At 52.8% G+C, this 17,376-nt stretch overlaps 1 protein-coding gene across 1 annotated transcript in view; it reads left to right on the top strand.

Annotated features, from left to right (window-relative positions):
- Positions 1-17,376, top strand: part of MPP1 (MAGUK p55 scaffold protein 1) — a 44,413-nt gene that overhangs the window by 3,599 nt on the left and 23,438 nt on the right. Inside the window, exons 2-4 of the mRNA XM_045029660.1 lie at positions 13,643-13,786; positions 14,185-14,263; positions 15,803-15,888. Coding sequence (XP_044885595.1) covers positions 13,643-13,786; positions 14,185-14,263; positions 15,803-15,888 — 309 coding nt within the window. The remainder of the gene's footprint in view (positions 1-13,642; positions 13,787-14,184; positions 14,264-15,802; positions 15,889-17,376) is intronic.

Below are 17,376 nucleotides of genomic sequence, written 5' to 3' on the forward strand. Positions count from 1 at the left end.
CCCCACACTCTAAACTCTGGTCAAATGGAGTAAATGGATTGTTCCTCTCTCCCTTTGTTTTGACAGTGTTTATGAAATCTTCTCTGTAGCAAGCCTGACCACCCTGGAGTCAAGATTGCTCTCTGGGAACAGGGGACTGGGTTGTTGCAATACAAATTAATGCAAAATCACTCCAGCCCTATCACACACGTGTACGTTTCCCTAAGTCCCACCACCACCCATCACAAACTTTCCATGGGGCATTTGAAGATACAGTGAGAAAATGTTTGTAAAATACTAATAACAGAGCCAACCTCAAATGCATTCAAGGGACTCATCCTGCTTCCACTTAAGCCAATGTCAAAGCTCTTAGGCCAGAAATTCTGAGGTTGGGTGATGGGTAGGGCTGTGGAGAAACTGGGTATTTCAAGGGGAGTTTCGCGCTTTCAAAATGTCTTCTCTTCTGGATCAAAAATAAAAATAACAAAAATCTAAATTCCTTGTGAACTGAAATTCTGGGAAAAAAATCGCTTTGCGTCGATCGGAATGTTTTGTTTTGACAAAATCAAAGCATTCCAATTTTGCATCTTTAAAAATTTCATACTATTTTTCAGAATAAAAGCAAATTGCAATGAAAAGTCATTTCGAAAAGGAAAATTGAAATGTTCTGTTCCAAAAAGTTCAAAATGGGCAGTTTTGCCCTCATTGCAATGCTTTTTTTAATTGACAGTGCTTTAAATAATAATTCAATCGCAATGGGCTCCCCGCTGGATCCCAGTACTGGGTGGGAGTGGCGAAGGGAGAGGGTCCCTGGCCCCTCGTGCACTGACGCTTAACCCTTTCACCTGTGCTTACTGCTATGGCCATATTGGTGGGGTCTCCATGGCTTCTCCTGACTCCATGCTACCTCCTCTTTTCTCTCTAGTTACTGGATCGTACACTGCAGCCAGGTGCTCTTTCCACCTCTCGACCCGTGAAACCACGGAGCCCTCTGTCCCAGTCTGCCAAAGCCTTCCTGCTGCAGTCACCTGCAGACACAGGAGATGGCTGTGAAGCACTGGCCCTTTGGAAGGGTCCTGTGCCTCCAAGTAACCCCTTATCAGTAACCAGATGGCAGGGTAAGGTGTGGGGAGGTTCTGCTGTCTTTGCGCACAGATAGAGGGTGCCACGGGGATGTTGGGGAGGGGCAGGAGAGACTAGTTGGGTTGTGCTATTGACACACTCGGCTTGTGAGACTGGGCCGGAACAGTGGCCCTCTGCTAGAGGGAGCGGAGGTTGGTGTTGGGGCTCTGCCCTTGCCCTCTGTCCCAGGTGGAGGCCGGGATTCTGGGATGATTGGCTGTTGGGCTGTGTCTCTTGTTGAAATGTGCAGGGGCTGATGGAGAAAGGTGCCAGGTTGGCAGCCCTGGGATCTGAGTGGCTCCCCAGGAGGATTATTTGTATCCGGCAGAAGGCAAGAGGAGGCTCCTGGAGGCAGAATGTCTTTCCTTATTCACTAGGGTAGAGCACAGGGGCCAGGCTTCCCCCAGCCACCTTGCCCTGCCAGCATGCCTCAGCGCTGAGCCGGGGGGCTCCGGCAAGAGGGAAGTTCTGTCTCCATTGTCCATTTGTTCCTTGGCATCTGCTGGGGCTGCTGTGAAGGGGGCATGTGTGGAGGATAGGTCCCTCAATGGCTAGTAGCCAGGATGAGCAGGGACACAGCCCCATGCTCTGGGTGTCCCCAAGTCTCTGGCTGCCAGAAGCTGGGACAGTATGACGGGATGGATCACTCGATTGCCTCTTCTGTTCACTCCATCTGAAGCACCTGGCACTGGCCGCTGTCGGCAGACAGGATACTGGGCTAGATGGACCACTGGTCTGACTCAGCATGGCCGTTCTTATGGTCTGATGTGCCAGTGGTGTTGCTGGTTTGCAGGGTGCTTGGTTCATATGGCCCTGGACTGGGATCCACCAAAAACCCCTGGCAGCATCTTCCAGCCTCCACTGGCCTGTGCTGGGTTTGAACTGGGGAGCTCAGTGCGAAGGTCTCTGTGTCCCTTTAACCATCCCCTGAGCAACACCATCCATCCCCCGCATGGTAGTTTAATTCCCAGTGCCTGATAGGGCTGCTGGCTGACAGCTACGGTGTCTGTGTGTGGCCATGGCCTGTTGCAATGAGGCAGCGGTGAGGGTGCTGTGAAGGGAGTAGACTTGTGCAGTGGAGCCTGCCTCCTGTCTGCAGCTGGCTGTGCAGTGATCCCTGCCTGGAGGGGAACCCTAGAGAGAGACCTAGGTCTTTGTGTGTCTTTGACCTCTTTTGTTGCTGCACAGCTGTTTCCTTGGGTCCCTGTGCCAGCCTGGAGTGGGCAGAGAGCCAGCAGCGCCCTTGGGTTTCTGCTGGGTGACTTTATATCTGCCTTGTTAGTCAGGGCTTCCCTTGGGTCACCTGGTCTTTCAAAGTTGACCTGAAGAAGTAACCGAGAGTGAAGCAGGTAATGGAGGTAGATGGCCCTTATCCCCTTTCAGGGGGCCAGGCGTTAGCAAAGCGTACCATGCTGGTTGATCTTTGGACAAGGATGATGGCTGTTCAAATGATCTAATTGCTGTGAAGTTAATGTTTGATCACCTGCCAGTGTGTTCCCTGCCTGCTGTTGCAAGGTTAGCAGCATTTGGCTGGAGGAGCTTGGCCTCCTTTGCTAAGCTGGGGCTGCTTGCACCTCCCCTCCCCCAGGACCCGTGTGACCTGGAGGGATGAGAGTTCTTTGGCCTTTCCAAGGAGTCTCCCCTCTCCAGCCGGGGTCTGGGTTCAGCCCATTTTAGAAATGGGGGCCCACTGCAAAATTCAGGTTTGGATTTCAGACACTCCAGAGCTTGGGTCCAGATCCCGGGGGTGATCTGGTTGCTCTGTGTTGCTCTCAATGGGATGCTGGGGGCGGGGTTGGTACATCTGGTGGCTGAGTGGATGCACTGCTCCCCCCATTCCTTGGAACATGTAGTCCTAGCAGGGCACGTTTCCATCAGCGTGCCCAATGCAGGGTGGCCCATTTGCTAAGCACCATCAAGGCCACTTTGTACAGAGTAGCAGCTCCTAGTGCTTCCTCCTTTGCCACCCATTACACAGCTATTGCACTGAGCTCAGGAGCTGTGTTGTCCCAGACCCTGGGCTCTGACTTGACCTGGATCCCATTTCCAGTGAAATACAGCAGTAACCCACATTCTCTCTTCCTGGATTCTGCTGAGCTGGCGTTAAGTCTGTATTTTAACTTCAGCTGGCTCCTCGCAGTGCTCCTGAACTCTGAGCCCTCCTGCAGATGTTTCCTCTCCCTCAGAGGGATTTGAGAGCCCTGCGTAAGCAGCCCGCTCTGCCAGACCCTCATCGCCCTGACTCTCGAAGGGTCGAGAGGTCACAGGCTACACAAGGCCAAAGCTTCAGAACAACAATGCTGCGTGTGTGTGCTAGGCAGGAGGTTTACACTGAGCAGGCTGTGGCACTGTCCCTATGGTCACATTCCCCTAACCCAGTCAGGCCCGGTAAGGCCATTACACACGATCCCTTAGTGCTTAGTGCTTCTGTTTCATCGGCAGCACCAACTCGGAATGGAGGCTGTTCGTAACTCTGAACGAAACATTCTGGTTCTTTCCAAAGTTTACAACTGAACAGTGACTTAACAGAGCTTTGAAACTTTACTCAGCAGGAGAAAAATGCTGCTCTTAACCATCTTAATTTAAATGAAACAAGCACAGAAACAGTTTCCTTACCTTGTCAATCTTTTTTTAAACTTTCTCTTTATTTATTTAGTACTGTACATTTAACACAGCACTGTACTAAATTTGCCTTTTTTTTTTTTTGTCTCGGCTGCTGCCTGATTGCGTATTCCCAGTTCCAAATGAGGGCTGTGGTTGACCAGTAAGTTCGTAACTCTGGTGGCTGCATTTCAGTGGGAAGTGAAATGATCCACTGTATTTGAGTGTTCATAAAGTTTCATAGATTCCAAGGTGAGAAGGGACCATTATGATCACCTAATCTGACCTTCTGTATAGTATGGGCTAGAGAACTTCCTCAAAATAATTTCTAGTGCAGATCTTTTGGAAGAAGATCCAGTCTTGATTGAACAATTGGCATTGCTGGAGAATCCACCACAACCCTCAATAAATTGTTCCCTTGTTTAATTACCCTCATTGTTAAAAATTTACCCCTTATTTCCAGCCCGAATTTGTCTACCTTCAGCTTCCAGCCATTAGATCGGGTTAGACCTTCCTCCGCTAGACTGAAGAGCCCATGATTAAATATTTGTCCCCCATATAGGTACTCATAGATAAGGTTACGATTTAGTAACGGGTATTTTTAGTAAAAGTCATGTACAGGTCATGGGCAATAACCAAAAAGTCACAGCCCATGATCTTTCTGTGACTTTTACTAAAAATACCCCTAACTAAATCTTACCTGCTTGGGGTAAGGGGATGGCAGTGCTCCAGTGGACACTGCTGCTCCTGGGGGTTGGGGGCAGCTCGGAGCCCTGCTGCCGCTGCTGCTTCTGAGGGGTGGCCCAGGGCTCCGCCACCGCTGCTGCTCCTCTGGGCAGGGGCAGCCTGGGGCGCTGCTGCTGCTCCCAGACTACTGCTCCAGGGCAGTGCCTGGGACCAGTTGCCTGGGGCCGCTGGAGCAGCGGCTGGTGCTGCTGGCCCCAGCTGCTGGAGTGGCCCTGGGGTCAGCTGCTGGAAGTCATGGAGGTCACAGAAAGTCCTGGGATCTGTGACTTCCATGACCTCCGTGAAAGATTTGCAGCCTTACTCAAACACTATGATCGTGTCACACCTTCACCTTCTCTTTAAGCTAAATAGACTGAGCTCCATGAGTCACCGTACGGCTTGATTTCTCATCCTTTAATCGTTCTCGTAGCTCTTCTCTGATCCCTCTCCAATTGATCAACATCTTTCTTGAATTGTGGGCACCAGAACTGGACACAGGATTCCAGCAACAGTCGCACCCGGGCCAAATGCAGAGGTAAAATAACCTCCCTGCTCCTACTTGAGATTCTCCTGTTGATGCATCCCAGGCTAGCATTAGCCCTTTTGGCCACCACGTCACATTGGGAGCGCCTGTTCAGCTGATTATCCACCATGACCCCCAAATCTTTTTTAGAGTAACAGCTTTCCAGAATAGAGTTCCTCAGCCTGTAAGTGTGGCCTGCATGCTTTGTTCCTAGGCATAGACATTTTCACTGAGCTGTATTCAAATGCAGATTGTTTGCTTTTGCCCCATGCAGTCTGATGGACTGTCTGGATAAAAGGCCTGTATAAAGGACAGTCAGTCATAGCCAGCCAGTGACCATATTGAGTATGCCACCAGGGTGGCTGATTCACTGCTATCAGTCACCTCCTGGACAGAGTGTTTTGTCCATTCCTCAGCTGAAAGCAAAGGTCGGAGGAGCGGAGGTTCCTAGGCTGCCCCAACCTTTGTGACAGTGCCTGAGCTCAGCTGACTGGAATGTGCTGCTTTGCTGAGCCTGGCGTTTGAGGGCTGCTGATGTACTGGAATCGTGCTGTGTCATATGTGCAGAGGAAGCCAAGGAGGGATAAGAGGGGAAGCCATGCTGACTCTGCTCCTCTGGAGGCACTTTGAACTCTGGCCGGGGCCAGAGTGAGACTTTCTCCAGCTTCCCAAAGGTCCCTGCCAGCTCTGCTGGAGAAGGCAAACAGGGAGCAGCATGTCTGCTCTCTGACTCAGAACAGGTCTGTTCCCCCTCCTCTCTCCAGTGGCCCAGGGCAATTTCACCATGTGTCTTTCCTTGTCTCCCGCCGTCTGTCTGCTCCCTGAATCCAGAAGCGTCTGCATGGGCGGCGGGTATCATAGGCCAGGGGAGGCTAAGTCTCCCCCAACCCAGGCTGTGTCCTCACCCATGCTCCACCCTGAGGCCCCCCCCCCGTCCCCTGAGGCTGGCGGGGGCTCCTCCAGCCATGGGGGGAGCCCCCTCAGGGCTCCAGCGGGCAGTGCCTCAGGCAGAAGGGGGAAGGCCAGGGGATAGTCTCCCTGAAGGGGAGGTTCACCCGCCGCCCATGAGCATCTGGTTGTCCCTCTGTCTCCCCAGCCTGGATTGCAGACCCAGCCCCCTACCTGATATTCTAGCTGTTCTCCCTTCCACCAAAAGCCCAGGCTTTCCTGGGGCTTGTAACAGCCACGTGCACAACCTGGGTCTGAGGCTTGGCTGCAGGATCCGTAGTCTGAATGTATTTAACAAATTTGGCAGGAGCAACCTGTTCAGCTCTTTTTAATTTCTAGGAGAAGATAACTTCTTTCAATAAATCTGGTGTCCTATCTGGCTCTGCCGATGCCCTGCAATCCTGACCCTGGCATCTGCACAGTTCTGCCAATGCACCATAGTCCTGATTTGCACTGCCTGCTATTCCAGTGATGGATTCTGCCCCCAGTTCTGTCAGGGCAGCTTTGTATCTTTCTTGGTTCCAGTCTGGGGGTCTTTGTGTGGCTCTGCTGATTCACCCTAGACCTGATCTGCAGCATCACCCCATAGTATGTCCCCCAGTGCACCTCAGTCCTGAAGCATGTCCCGTCCCGCCCCACCCCACCCTGCTATGCCAGCCCTAGACACCTCACCCAGCTCTTCCAATGCAGCATGGCCAACTCCAAATGTACAGAAATCATAAGTCAGGCTCCTTCTCTGAGTCACAGGATTGGTGTAAAATTCATGAGATTTGTTTTTAAAAACAATACTGTTTCGGTTCATTTTCTTGCATTTAGTTTCTGAGCCTTTAGGATGCATTCAGATTCGATTTCCAAGCTCTTCTCTTTGACCGTGGGGGTTAGAAACGTCCATTCTTTTTTAAATGAAACCTCAGATTCTCACCTAAGCACATCACTCCAGGAGCTGGGACTTGGAATAAGGCACCCAATATCGCCGTATCGCCAGGCTCGTGGTAAAATCATGAGAGTTGGCAACATGCCTCAAACCTGACCCACAGCCATTCCCTCCCTCCTCCCCCCCCAACCATTCCAGTCCTAGCACTCAAAACAGCTCCACCAATGCCCCTCAAACCTGACCTGCAGCTCCCATCTCCCACTAGAGCTCTCTACTCCCCACACAGCTTTGCCTGTGCACCTTAGGCCTGCAGTTTGCCTCCCCACCCTTGCTATTGCAGCCCCTAGCCCCTTTTGTCCAGCATCTGCCAGCGCATGCTGAATTGCATTGTGGTTTTGTAGTGGAGATGAATGTGAAGTGTGTGTGTGTGTGTGTGTGTGGTGGAGGGAGAGAAGTTGCTATATCCCCACACACATGCTCTTGAAGACAGGAAGCTGCACCCAACTGACTCTGCATTCTCTGTGTACAAGGCTGGTTCCAAAACAGGCCCAGTCTACACTAGCAATGCCAATTCAAGTGTGATTTATTATTCTAACTGGCAGAAGCCAGTGTAGACAGGTTTAAAAAAAATGCTTCTGCTGGTATCGCTTATTTCATTCACCAACCATAAGTAAGACTTCTTGTTTGTCATGGAGGTTGCAGAAGACACGGAATCCATGACTTCCTGCAACCTCTGTGACGTCTGCAGCGGCCTGTGTGGCTGACCACAGGGTCGCCCAAGCAGCTGCCTTGGGGACAGCTCCTCGGGCGGCCCTGGGGACAACCACACTGGCTGCTGCTGGAATGGCTCTGAAGCCAGCCGCTGCTCTGTCAGCCCTGGGCAGCTGGCCCCTGGAACCGCCTGAGCAGCGGCTGATGTGACTGGCCCCAGGGACCACCTGAGCAGCAGTCCCAGGGGTGGCGGGAGCAGCCACAGCTCAGCAATCTTGGGGTGCCCAGAGCAGCAGCTGGCCCTGGGTCTTCCCCCGCCATCCCTGGTGGCAGCCAGATCGGCAGTGGGCCCTCCGGGGCTCCCACCTAGGTGGTGGTGGGAGCAACAGCAGGCCCCCACAGCTGGTGCACAGGCTCTCCCCCCTCAGAGCGTCCTTCACCCCCTAAGATTCAGTCAGGTATATATTTATGGTATAAGTCATGGACAGGTCATGGCCTGTGATTTTTTTGTTTCTTGCCCGTGATCTGTCCATGACTTTTATTAAAATACCCGTGACTAAATCATACCCTTAACCATAAGCGATACCAGCAATGGCACTTTGATGCTGGTATAACCTGCAAACCTTTCCCCATGTAGACATGTCCTTAGTGCAGGGGTCGGCAACCTTTCAGAAGCGGTGTGCCGAGTCTTCATTTATTCACTCTAATTTAAGGTTTCGCATGCCGGTAATACATTTTAATGTTTTTTAGAAGGTCTCTCTCTACAAGTCTATATATTATATAACAAACTAGTGTTGTATTGTAAAATAAACAAGGTTTTCAACATGTTTAAGAAGCTTCATTTAAAATTAAATTAAAATGTTGATCTTACACCGCCGGCCCGCTCAGCCCACTGCTGGTCTGGGGTTCTGTTCATCTAGGCTGGCAGTGGGCTGAGTGGGACCTGCAGCCAGGACCCCAGCTGGGAAGGGTCTGGCAGCCAGAACCCCAGACCGGCAGCGGGCTGTGCGGGGCTGGCAGCCGGGACCCCAGACCGGCAGTGGGCTGAGCTGCTCAGGGGTTCCATCCGCCGGCTCCTGCCAGCCGGGATTCCGACTACCGGACCCGCTCAGCCCGCTGCCGGTCTGGGGTCCCAGCCCTGCCCACATACAGTGGGTACCTACCTTCTCCTTGGTTCTGGCCTATTCTCTTCCTCTCTCTGCACTGAGCTGAGGGTGGGAGTGGACCGAACACAGGGCTGGGGGTGAAGGGTCTGGCCAGGAGCTAGAATGAGGGAGGAGGCTCAGGGTTGGGGCAGGAGGTTTGGGTGTGGGGGCACTTACCTGGGCAGCTCCCATTTGGTGTGAGGGGTGCAGGTGGGAATGTGAGTGGGGGTGCAGGAGCTCCCGTTTGGTGCTCAGGGCAGGGATGGGGATGTGCAGGGTGCATGGGATATGGGGGGTGCAAGAGTCAGGGCAGAGGGCTAGGCACATGTGAGGGGGGTGCAGGTGTCAGGGTAGGGGGGCTGGGTATGTGTGGGGGTGCCAGAGTCAGGGCTGGGGTCATGCGGGGGGGTGAAGGAGTCAGCAGAGGGCTGGGTGGTACAGGGATCAGGGCAGGGGCCTGGGGGGGTTGTGCAGGGCTCAAGGCAGAGGGCTGTGTGTGTGTGGGGGGGAGGGCTCAGGGCAGAGGGCTGGGTGACTGCCCCCCCCTGCTCCTTGTCCCAACTACCCCCTCTGGGACCCCACCCCCTATCTAAGCCTCCCTGCCCCTTGTCCCCTGACTGCCTCCTGACTGCCCCAACCCTTATCCACAACCCCGCACCCAGACAGAACCCCCTGGACTCCCATGACCCATACAACCACTCCCCATCCCCTGACAAGAACTCTGGACCCATACAACGCCCCCCTCCTCTCTGCTTGCCCAACCCCTCTCCACACCCCTACTTCCTGATAGCCCCCCCGAACTCCCGAATCATCCAACCCCCCCAGCTCCTTGTCCCCTGACCATCCCCTCCAGAGACACCCCCCCCCCCAACTGCTTCCCCAGGACCCTCCTTGCTCCCTATCCCCCCCCATCCCCTAACAGACCCCGGGACTCCCATGCCCCATCCAACCCCCCCCCCAGCTCCCTGACTGCCCCCTCCAGAGACCCCTGCCCCTAACCACCCCTCTGGGATCCCACTCCTCCCATCCAACCCATCTTGCTCCCTGTCCCCTGACTGCCCTCACCCCTTATCCAACCCTCCCCCCCCCTCAGACCCGGACCCCTTACCCGCTGGGTTACCGCTGATCCGGAGCCCTGCCGCTGCACGCACAGCGCTCTGAGGGGCAGAGCGGGGCGGGGCTGCGTGCGGCGGCGGGGCTCTGGATGACCGGTGAGCGTCTTTTCCTCCCCACGGAGCCAAACGCTGCCCCGCGGGAGCGCGCAGCCCCGACCCCCAGAGCACTGTGCGCAGCGGCAGGGCTCCAGGGGAAGGCGGGGGAGGGTCCGGCGGCTTGCTGCGCTGGGCCCAGCACTCCAGCCCAGGAGCACGGACCCTGCAGCTTGCCGCATCGGCAGGATTTTTAATGGCACACTGGGGCCCCGGCAGGCCCCAGCGTGCCATTAAAAATTGGCACACGTGCCATCTTTGGTACGCGTGCCATAGGTTGCCGACCCCTGCCTTAGTGTCTACCCTAAGGTGAAAGGAGGGGAGGGTGCAGGCAAGGTGTCAGATAAGTTGCAGAGGAATCCAAAGTCAGTTTAAAAACGAAAAAAATAACCAAAAATCAAGGAAACTAGAGAGAAACAATTTCTCACCAAAGTCTGATCCTGTGTTTTCTGAATGTGCTTTGCAGCTGGGACTGAGGGTGGGTGGAGTGGAGCAGAGCAGTGGTGGTGGCTGAATCAGCTGGTCAAAGAGACGTTTTGAGTTCAGAGCAGAAATGTCCTAAGACAAATAGATATAAGAGTAAGGCACATGGTGATCTCTGTCTCAGATTTGTCCCAGAGAGGTTCTGTATCGCACACTAACACAGTGTGTGTCTTTGTTTCCCCTAGTGGCTGGCCCACATAAGAAGATGAGAGTCTACTACTGCTATAATCTAGGGGAGTTATTCCTGTAATTCAAGTGGCAGAGGCTCATGCTTCTGAAGATCTCGAGTTCAAATCCTGATCATAGCCCAAGCAGGGTCAGTTATACTTGCTTCTCCTGGAATGTAGAGTGGTTAGTCGGCAGCCTGCTGGCTTCTTGAAAAGATTATACTATGCCGTCTCTTTTTAAACTCTGGTGTAATTTGTTGGGGTTCTGTGAGATCCTGGGGCACAAGCAAAGTGCTTCACATGGTCTGAGCAACTGGCCACCATCTTGGACTCCTCCCAGGGTCCGGTGGGAGAGCAGGACCTCGGAGGATGCTAGAGACTGCATGCAACAGGGGCAGGCTGCATTAATTCCATGTGACGTGATACAACATGCAAAATCACGAGTACAGGAGTAAAACTGATGAGCCACAATCATTTCCTGTGTGAGCTGGCCAAGACTCCTGATCTGAGCTCCTGTAGGATGGGGAACATGATCATCAGTCTTCTGACGTATCCTGACATAGGAGGCCTCACACACATGTCCTTTCTGTAGCCCCTGCTGCAAGGAGCCAGGGTTGCCTACGTATTAACCATGAATGCATGTTGCCACCTCAGCACCAGAAGAGGTTAATGGGCTTGGTCCTGGCCAGGGCTGCTCTCTGCAGCTCATTAATTTTTCCTGAAGCAGTAAAATCAGTGGACTAATATCTACTCTGGAACAGCTAGGGGTGTTTGCTTTACCCTAGCCAGTGCTGGGGGCTGGCTAAAGAGGATGGTTGTATAGTGCCAGCTGGGGAGGGGGGGAGGGATGTCTGACAAGCTCACTGCCAATGGATGTGTCATTGGGGCCCAGCATGGGATAGCAGGGGCTGCAGGTCAGCAGTGAGCTTCCCAAGCAGGGCTCATTGCAGGGATATGGACTGGAGTAGCAGGGGGAACTGCAGGTCAGGACTGAAGAGCATTGACCGGGCTGAGTGGGGCCCAAGACTGGAACTGAAAGAGGCTGCAGGGCTGAAATGAGGTGCCACTGGCCCCTGGCACTTGCAAGATGCACTCTGGGTGAAATCCTGTGTGCCTAGCTTATTTCCCAGCATCCCTCGGCATACTGGCCAAGGGCCTAAGTGGTGTCATTGCATCAACTTTGGTGGAGTCGGGCCCACTTTGTCCCAGGAGGAATCTGGCCCACTGCTGTTTATAGATTTCTACTGATGCTTTGTGTAAGATCCTCTGGCCAAGGGATGATTAAGTCTCCCGAGCTTCACACACATGGTCTGCAACCTGGCTTTGGGATGGTTCCTCTTCCCATCTGCTTATTGGCCAGTGGAAAGCATCACTGTATTGGGACCAGGTCGGTCATGGGGAGTGAGAATGCTGTTGAGAATCTCTCCACCTTTCCAATTTCCTGCTGCAAATAACACCTCCCCCCCGCACCCCCCACGTTCTCACTGCCATCCAACAGCCAGCTCATTTGTAACTGTTGTTAAATTGGGAAAATCAAGTGTTTCTGGCTGGTGGTGGGGCTTAAACCCTTTCTCCTGCGCTGCCTGGACAGGACCCATCTCTGTCCCGCCTCTGCTCTATCCAATGTGCTGTTCACAGCTTTCAGCACCTGCAATTGTGACATCTGTGGATCATGGCCAGAATGGTACCAAGAGTCCTAGAGCTGTGAGAGGCCATCGGGGAGCCTGACAAGCAACCCCAAAAGCCCGAGGTTAGGCAGGTCTGGTCCTTCCATGAAGCATGACCCCGCCGGCAGGCAGGGGAGATGTTAGATTGCTCTGGGGGGTACGTTTGCAAAAGCTGGCCTTGTGGGAGCTAGTTCAGGTAGTTCCCATGCTTCCTACTGACCCAGGTATCAGTTCTTTAACCATTTATGTGCTGCTCGAGAAATATCCTCCATCTAGTCCTGTTAATTTGTGATATTGAGAGGGCTGTACAGCCGTCCCAGCTGGATATGCTGTCGGGTGGGACAGCAGGAGTTACAGGTGAGCTCTAGGACTTGCGATGTGTGTGAACAACTCTGGGTACACTGGTTCATGCTTCCTTGGTGGAGTGAGTTTTGGAAGGCCTGCTCTTGGCATGGTGGTTCCTAGATGGAGTTGTTGCATCTATGGGTGGAGAAACAGCTATGATTTGTGTCAGTGATCCATCAGTTTTATCCAGCAAAGTTTAGTGCTTAAAACCCTGTGGGGTGCTGGGGAGAATGGGTACTGTGAGGAGCTTAGCCTGCAGACAGCTGTGTTGCTTGGACTGGAGGTGAGAGTTGGTTCAAACTAATGGAAACCAGAGTCCGAGTTCTGCTCCTAGTTACATTTGTGTGGATCCAGAGTAACTCTATTTATTTTAGTGAAGTTACTCTGGAGTGATTCTCATGTGAGGAAAAAGTAACATTTAACTCTAGAAAAAAGCAACAGAGTCCTGTGACACCTTATAGACTAACAGACATATTGGAGCATGAGCTTTCGTGGGTGAATACCCACTTTGTCAGACATTTAACTGTAGGCTTGTAATATTCTGCCACACCGTCTTATTAAGCTTTGGAACACCTTGCAGAAGGCTCCTGGGAACCCTTTGGCTACCTTTCTCAAGTGTTGCCAAGCCTCCAGTTCTGTTTACACGCTGGACATTTGGATCAAGCTCGTCTCTCTCTGGCTGAAGTCCTTTGTTTCTTTTTCTTTCTTTTTACTCTCCCGTCTCTCTTGGACACAGGCCCCACCTGCTGTCTGGGCTAGAATGAGCTCCACTAATGTTACTCCTGAGCTGGCCAGCAGGGATCACTGTGGAGTGACACAAGGCTCAGCTTCCTCCTGAGAGCTGGGAGTGTCGCTTTTCCAGCACTCCTGGACCTCGCCTTCCCAAGGGCAGTGATGGTCAGCAATCCCAGCTCTTCAGCTTGGTGGCGGCTCCCTGACCAGCTCTGTTCACAGGAGAAGCATCAGTAGTGTGGCCAGAAAGTGCATCTTGAGGCTGAGGGGTTCAGCAGAACACGGGAAGAGCCACCAACAGCCCCTGGGGATCATCATGGGGAGTTCCAGACAGGCTCATCTCCCACAGAAGGGCGTGTTGCAGGGCCTCCAGTGCTGTCCCTAACCCTGGCCTGTGCTTTGCCCTGATAGGCTGTCGTGTATCCATCAAACGCTGTGACTGAGGACATCTACACCAACGGCTCAGCCATGCTGGGCAGCCCAGCTCACATGGACAGCCGGGAGGTGCGCAAGATCCGGCTGGTCCAGTTCGAGAAGGTCACCGAGGAACCCATGGTGAGCTGGCAAGAGTTTGGTAACCCTTAAGGCCTCAGGGGTCAGGGTGAGACCTACTGGTGCATTGACATGCACAGTGAGAGTGACAATCCAGTCCAGCTCCCAGGTCCGTGGGTGGGGTAGGGATGATTCACTGGGACAAGGGTGCTGCTTTGGCCACTGCCTACCCCACTTGGAGCCTGAGCTGCACAGGGTGTAGTGGGACCGGGAGGAAGCTGCATCAGCTGTTGATTTATTCTGCCAAGAGGAAATTAACCCAGCTGGAATTGAGCCAGGAGAGGACTCTGAGAAGTGAGACAGACCGTCTTGGATACTGGCCAGGCACGGACTTTACCTGGAGAAGTGAGTGTCTCACCCTAGATATGTAATAGACAGTCACAGATTTTCCTGTTTTCCAGGGAATCACGCTGAAGTTGAATGAGAAGCAGAGCTGCATGGTGGCCAGGATTCTCCATGGAGGCATGATACATAGACAAGGTAACAGCAAATGGCAAGAATCTGAAGTCATCATTCACTGAGACCTAGACACACAAGGCTTCCATTTAGTCCGAGACTTTAGCCCTTTCCTTCCACCCTGGTGCTGGATAGGGCCTGTCAGTTTCATCTTTGGAGCTGGGCCATTTCAGTGCAAAGGGATTAAACAGTTCCATGGTGCTGGTGAATTTTCCATTTGATTTATATCAGCAGTGCCCTTTCTCCATCTCTTGTATCCCCTCCCTCTGCTCTTTACATGTGGCTGCTGCATTAATGCCCCAGAGCAAGGGTTCTCAAACTCGGGATCGGGACCCCTCGGGGTCGTGAGGTTATTATGTGGGGGTCGTGAGCTGTCAGCCTCCACCCAAAACCCCGCTTTGCCTCCAGCATTTGTAATGGTGTTAAATATATAAAAAGTATTTTTAATTTATAAGGGGGGGTGTCACACTCAGAGGCTTGCTAGGTGAAAGGGGTCACCAGTAGAAAAGTTTGAGAACCACTGCCCTGGAGGTTTCCGGACGTTCTCTGCTGGGAAAAGGGGGAGGGGAGATGGGGCAGGACCAATCATTAAGCTCATGCCTACAAACAGAACCAGAAACCATTTGTGTTCATCTCGCTGATGGATTCTTTGTCACTCCGTGGGGATCAGATCCCACTGATTTTGAAGGATGTTTTTTTCCGTTGCTAAAATGCACAGACAAGGCAAAATTTCTGTGCCAATGTCCTGCAAACAAAAAGAAGTTGCCAAAGTAAATGAACTTGCACTGTTTCCTTTTTTTATTCTGGCACCTGCAGATGGCGTGGTGACTGCATGCAAAATAGATGTCTTGTACATACAAAAGGAGTGCCCTTTGGTGGCCTTGCGTCCATTTAGAGGCCTTTATAGGTCCATGTAGAAAACAAGAGCCTGATCCTGATCTCACACCAGAATAAGTCAAGACCAACTCCAGTGACATCATTGGAGTGCTGGCTTATCCCTGTGTGTCTGAGATCAGAATCCAGCCTTTGTTATCTGAACAGATATCTAAAATGAGAGCACTTAAGGTAGAGAATGTTTATATATACTTGGCTGTGCAATGAGGTTACCATTCAGCTTTACATTACATATTGGTTAACATTGTGAATATCACTAAAATAGAATGCTTTTACTGCAAGCTAAACTACAGAATGATGCAAGATCAAAGGCTAGTATGAATGGCTTTAGTTTTTGATCAATTAAAAAAAATAAATAAAAAGGAGTGTGTATGGAGGGAGTTCCCCTCATGTATGTATTTCACATGCTTATATGCATGCATGTGCACTGACACACACAATGACTCCTTGGTAGAACCATGCTAAATGAGCCAATCTGGATGTAAAATTGCAAGAGATGGTTGCATGCTGCAAAGCAACTATGCCTATGCATTGTGAATGCAGAAGCCATTTGGTCTGAGGTCTCTTAGAGGCTTGCGAACAGGCTGGAGGGTTGCGATCCAGAATTTGGGGGGGTTGTATTTTGCTTGCTTGTGCATTTCATGGGTTAATTTCTCCCGTCACTGGCAGGCTCCCTTCATGTGGGTGATGAGATCGTAGAAATCAATGGGCAAAGTGTGAGCAACCACTCCGTCGACCAGCTGCAGAAGATGCTGGTAGGTATTTTGGGAGGCTGCTCCTGAGGAATGACTCATTTGGCCACATACCACACTGTTGCCTGATTTGATTGTATTCATTCTTAATATGCAAATCACGGCAGATGTTGCGACACCTCCTGCATTAGGAGGAACTATTGTTGTTCCCCTTTCTACTGGAGCCTCTTCAAAGGCCGGGCCACTTCTCAAGTGCAGGCCATCTCCACTCAGAGCACTGGATGGGGCTGTGCATGCAGCACCCGTGGTGGAGCTTGGGTTGTTCAATTGTCTTTTTAATTTAAAATTGCCCCCATCCAGTCAAACCAGAACCCCCCTCTGCCATGGGAACTAGGGGGATGGTGCTTAGTCAGGCTCTGATTTCCAGCTGCTAGGGCCACGATGATCCTCTTTCACCATTCAGTAGATGGCCGCCCAGCTTCAGAGAAGGGCCTCTCTCAGGGCACCCTGAGCACTCACCTTGTCCATGGTTAAAACTCCAGCCTGTTAGAGGCGCCAAGGAGTCGCTCATCCCCTTTCTGGAAGGAGCAGGGAAGGGCTGTCTGGAGTTTGTGGATTATTCCAACACCACTGGTCTCAGCCTCTGATCTCCCTGAGTTCCCATCCCTCTCCCCAGGGCCGGTGCAAGGATGTTTCGTGCCCTAGGCGAAACTTCCACCTTGCACACACCCCCTCCACACCCCCGCCCTGAGACGCCCCCTCCCGCCCCCGCGGCAGCTCCCCCCCCTCTGTCCTGAGGCACCCCCTTGTGGCAGCTCCCCACCCTCCGCCCTGAGGCACCCCTCCCACCCCAGCTCATCCCTGCTCCGTGCACGAGCTCTCCGAGCACACCATCGCTGCTTCACTTCTCCCGCCTCCCAGGCTTGCGGCACCTAAGCTGATTGGCACCGCAAGCCTGGGAGGCGGGAGAAGTGAAGCAGCTCACCCCTGCCCTGCCTCCTCCCCGAGCATGCCGTGGCTGCTTCACTTCTCCCACCTACCAGGCTTGCGGTGCCAATCAGCGTAGGTGCCGCAAGCCTGGGAGGCAGGAGAAGTGAAGCAGCCATGGCCTCCTCGGGGAGGAGGTGGGGCAGGGGTGAGCTGGGGCCGGGAGTTCCCCTGCATGCCCCCTCCCCGCTTGCTGCAGGCGGTCCGCCCCACGCTCCCCTACCCCAGCTCCCTCCGCCTAAATGCCAGCGGCGACCAGGGCGGCCGAAGATCTGGTCGCTGCTGAAGAAAATGCAGCAAAGAATCCTGTGGCACCTTATGGACTAACAGACGTTTTGCAGCATGAGCTTTCGTGGGTGAGCTTTCTTGCACCCGAAGAAGTGGGTATTCACCCATGAAAGCTCATGCTGCAAAACGTCTGTTAGTCTATAAGGACTACAGGATTCTTTGCTGCTTTTACAGATCCAGACTAACACGGCTACCCCTCTGATGCTGAAGAAAATGGCGCCCCCCAAATCCCAGTGCCCTTGGCGACCGCCTAGGTCGCCTAAATGGTTGCACCGG

This window comes from Mauremys mutica, chromosome 9 (genome assembly GCF_020497125.1).
Source record: "Mauremys mutica isolate MM-2020 ecotype Southern chromosome 9, ASM2049712v1, whole genome shotgun sequence".
Lineage (NCBI taxonomy): Eukaryota > Metazoa > Chordata > Testudines > Geoemydidae > Mauremys > Mauremys mutica.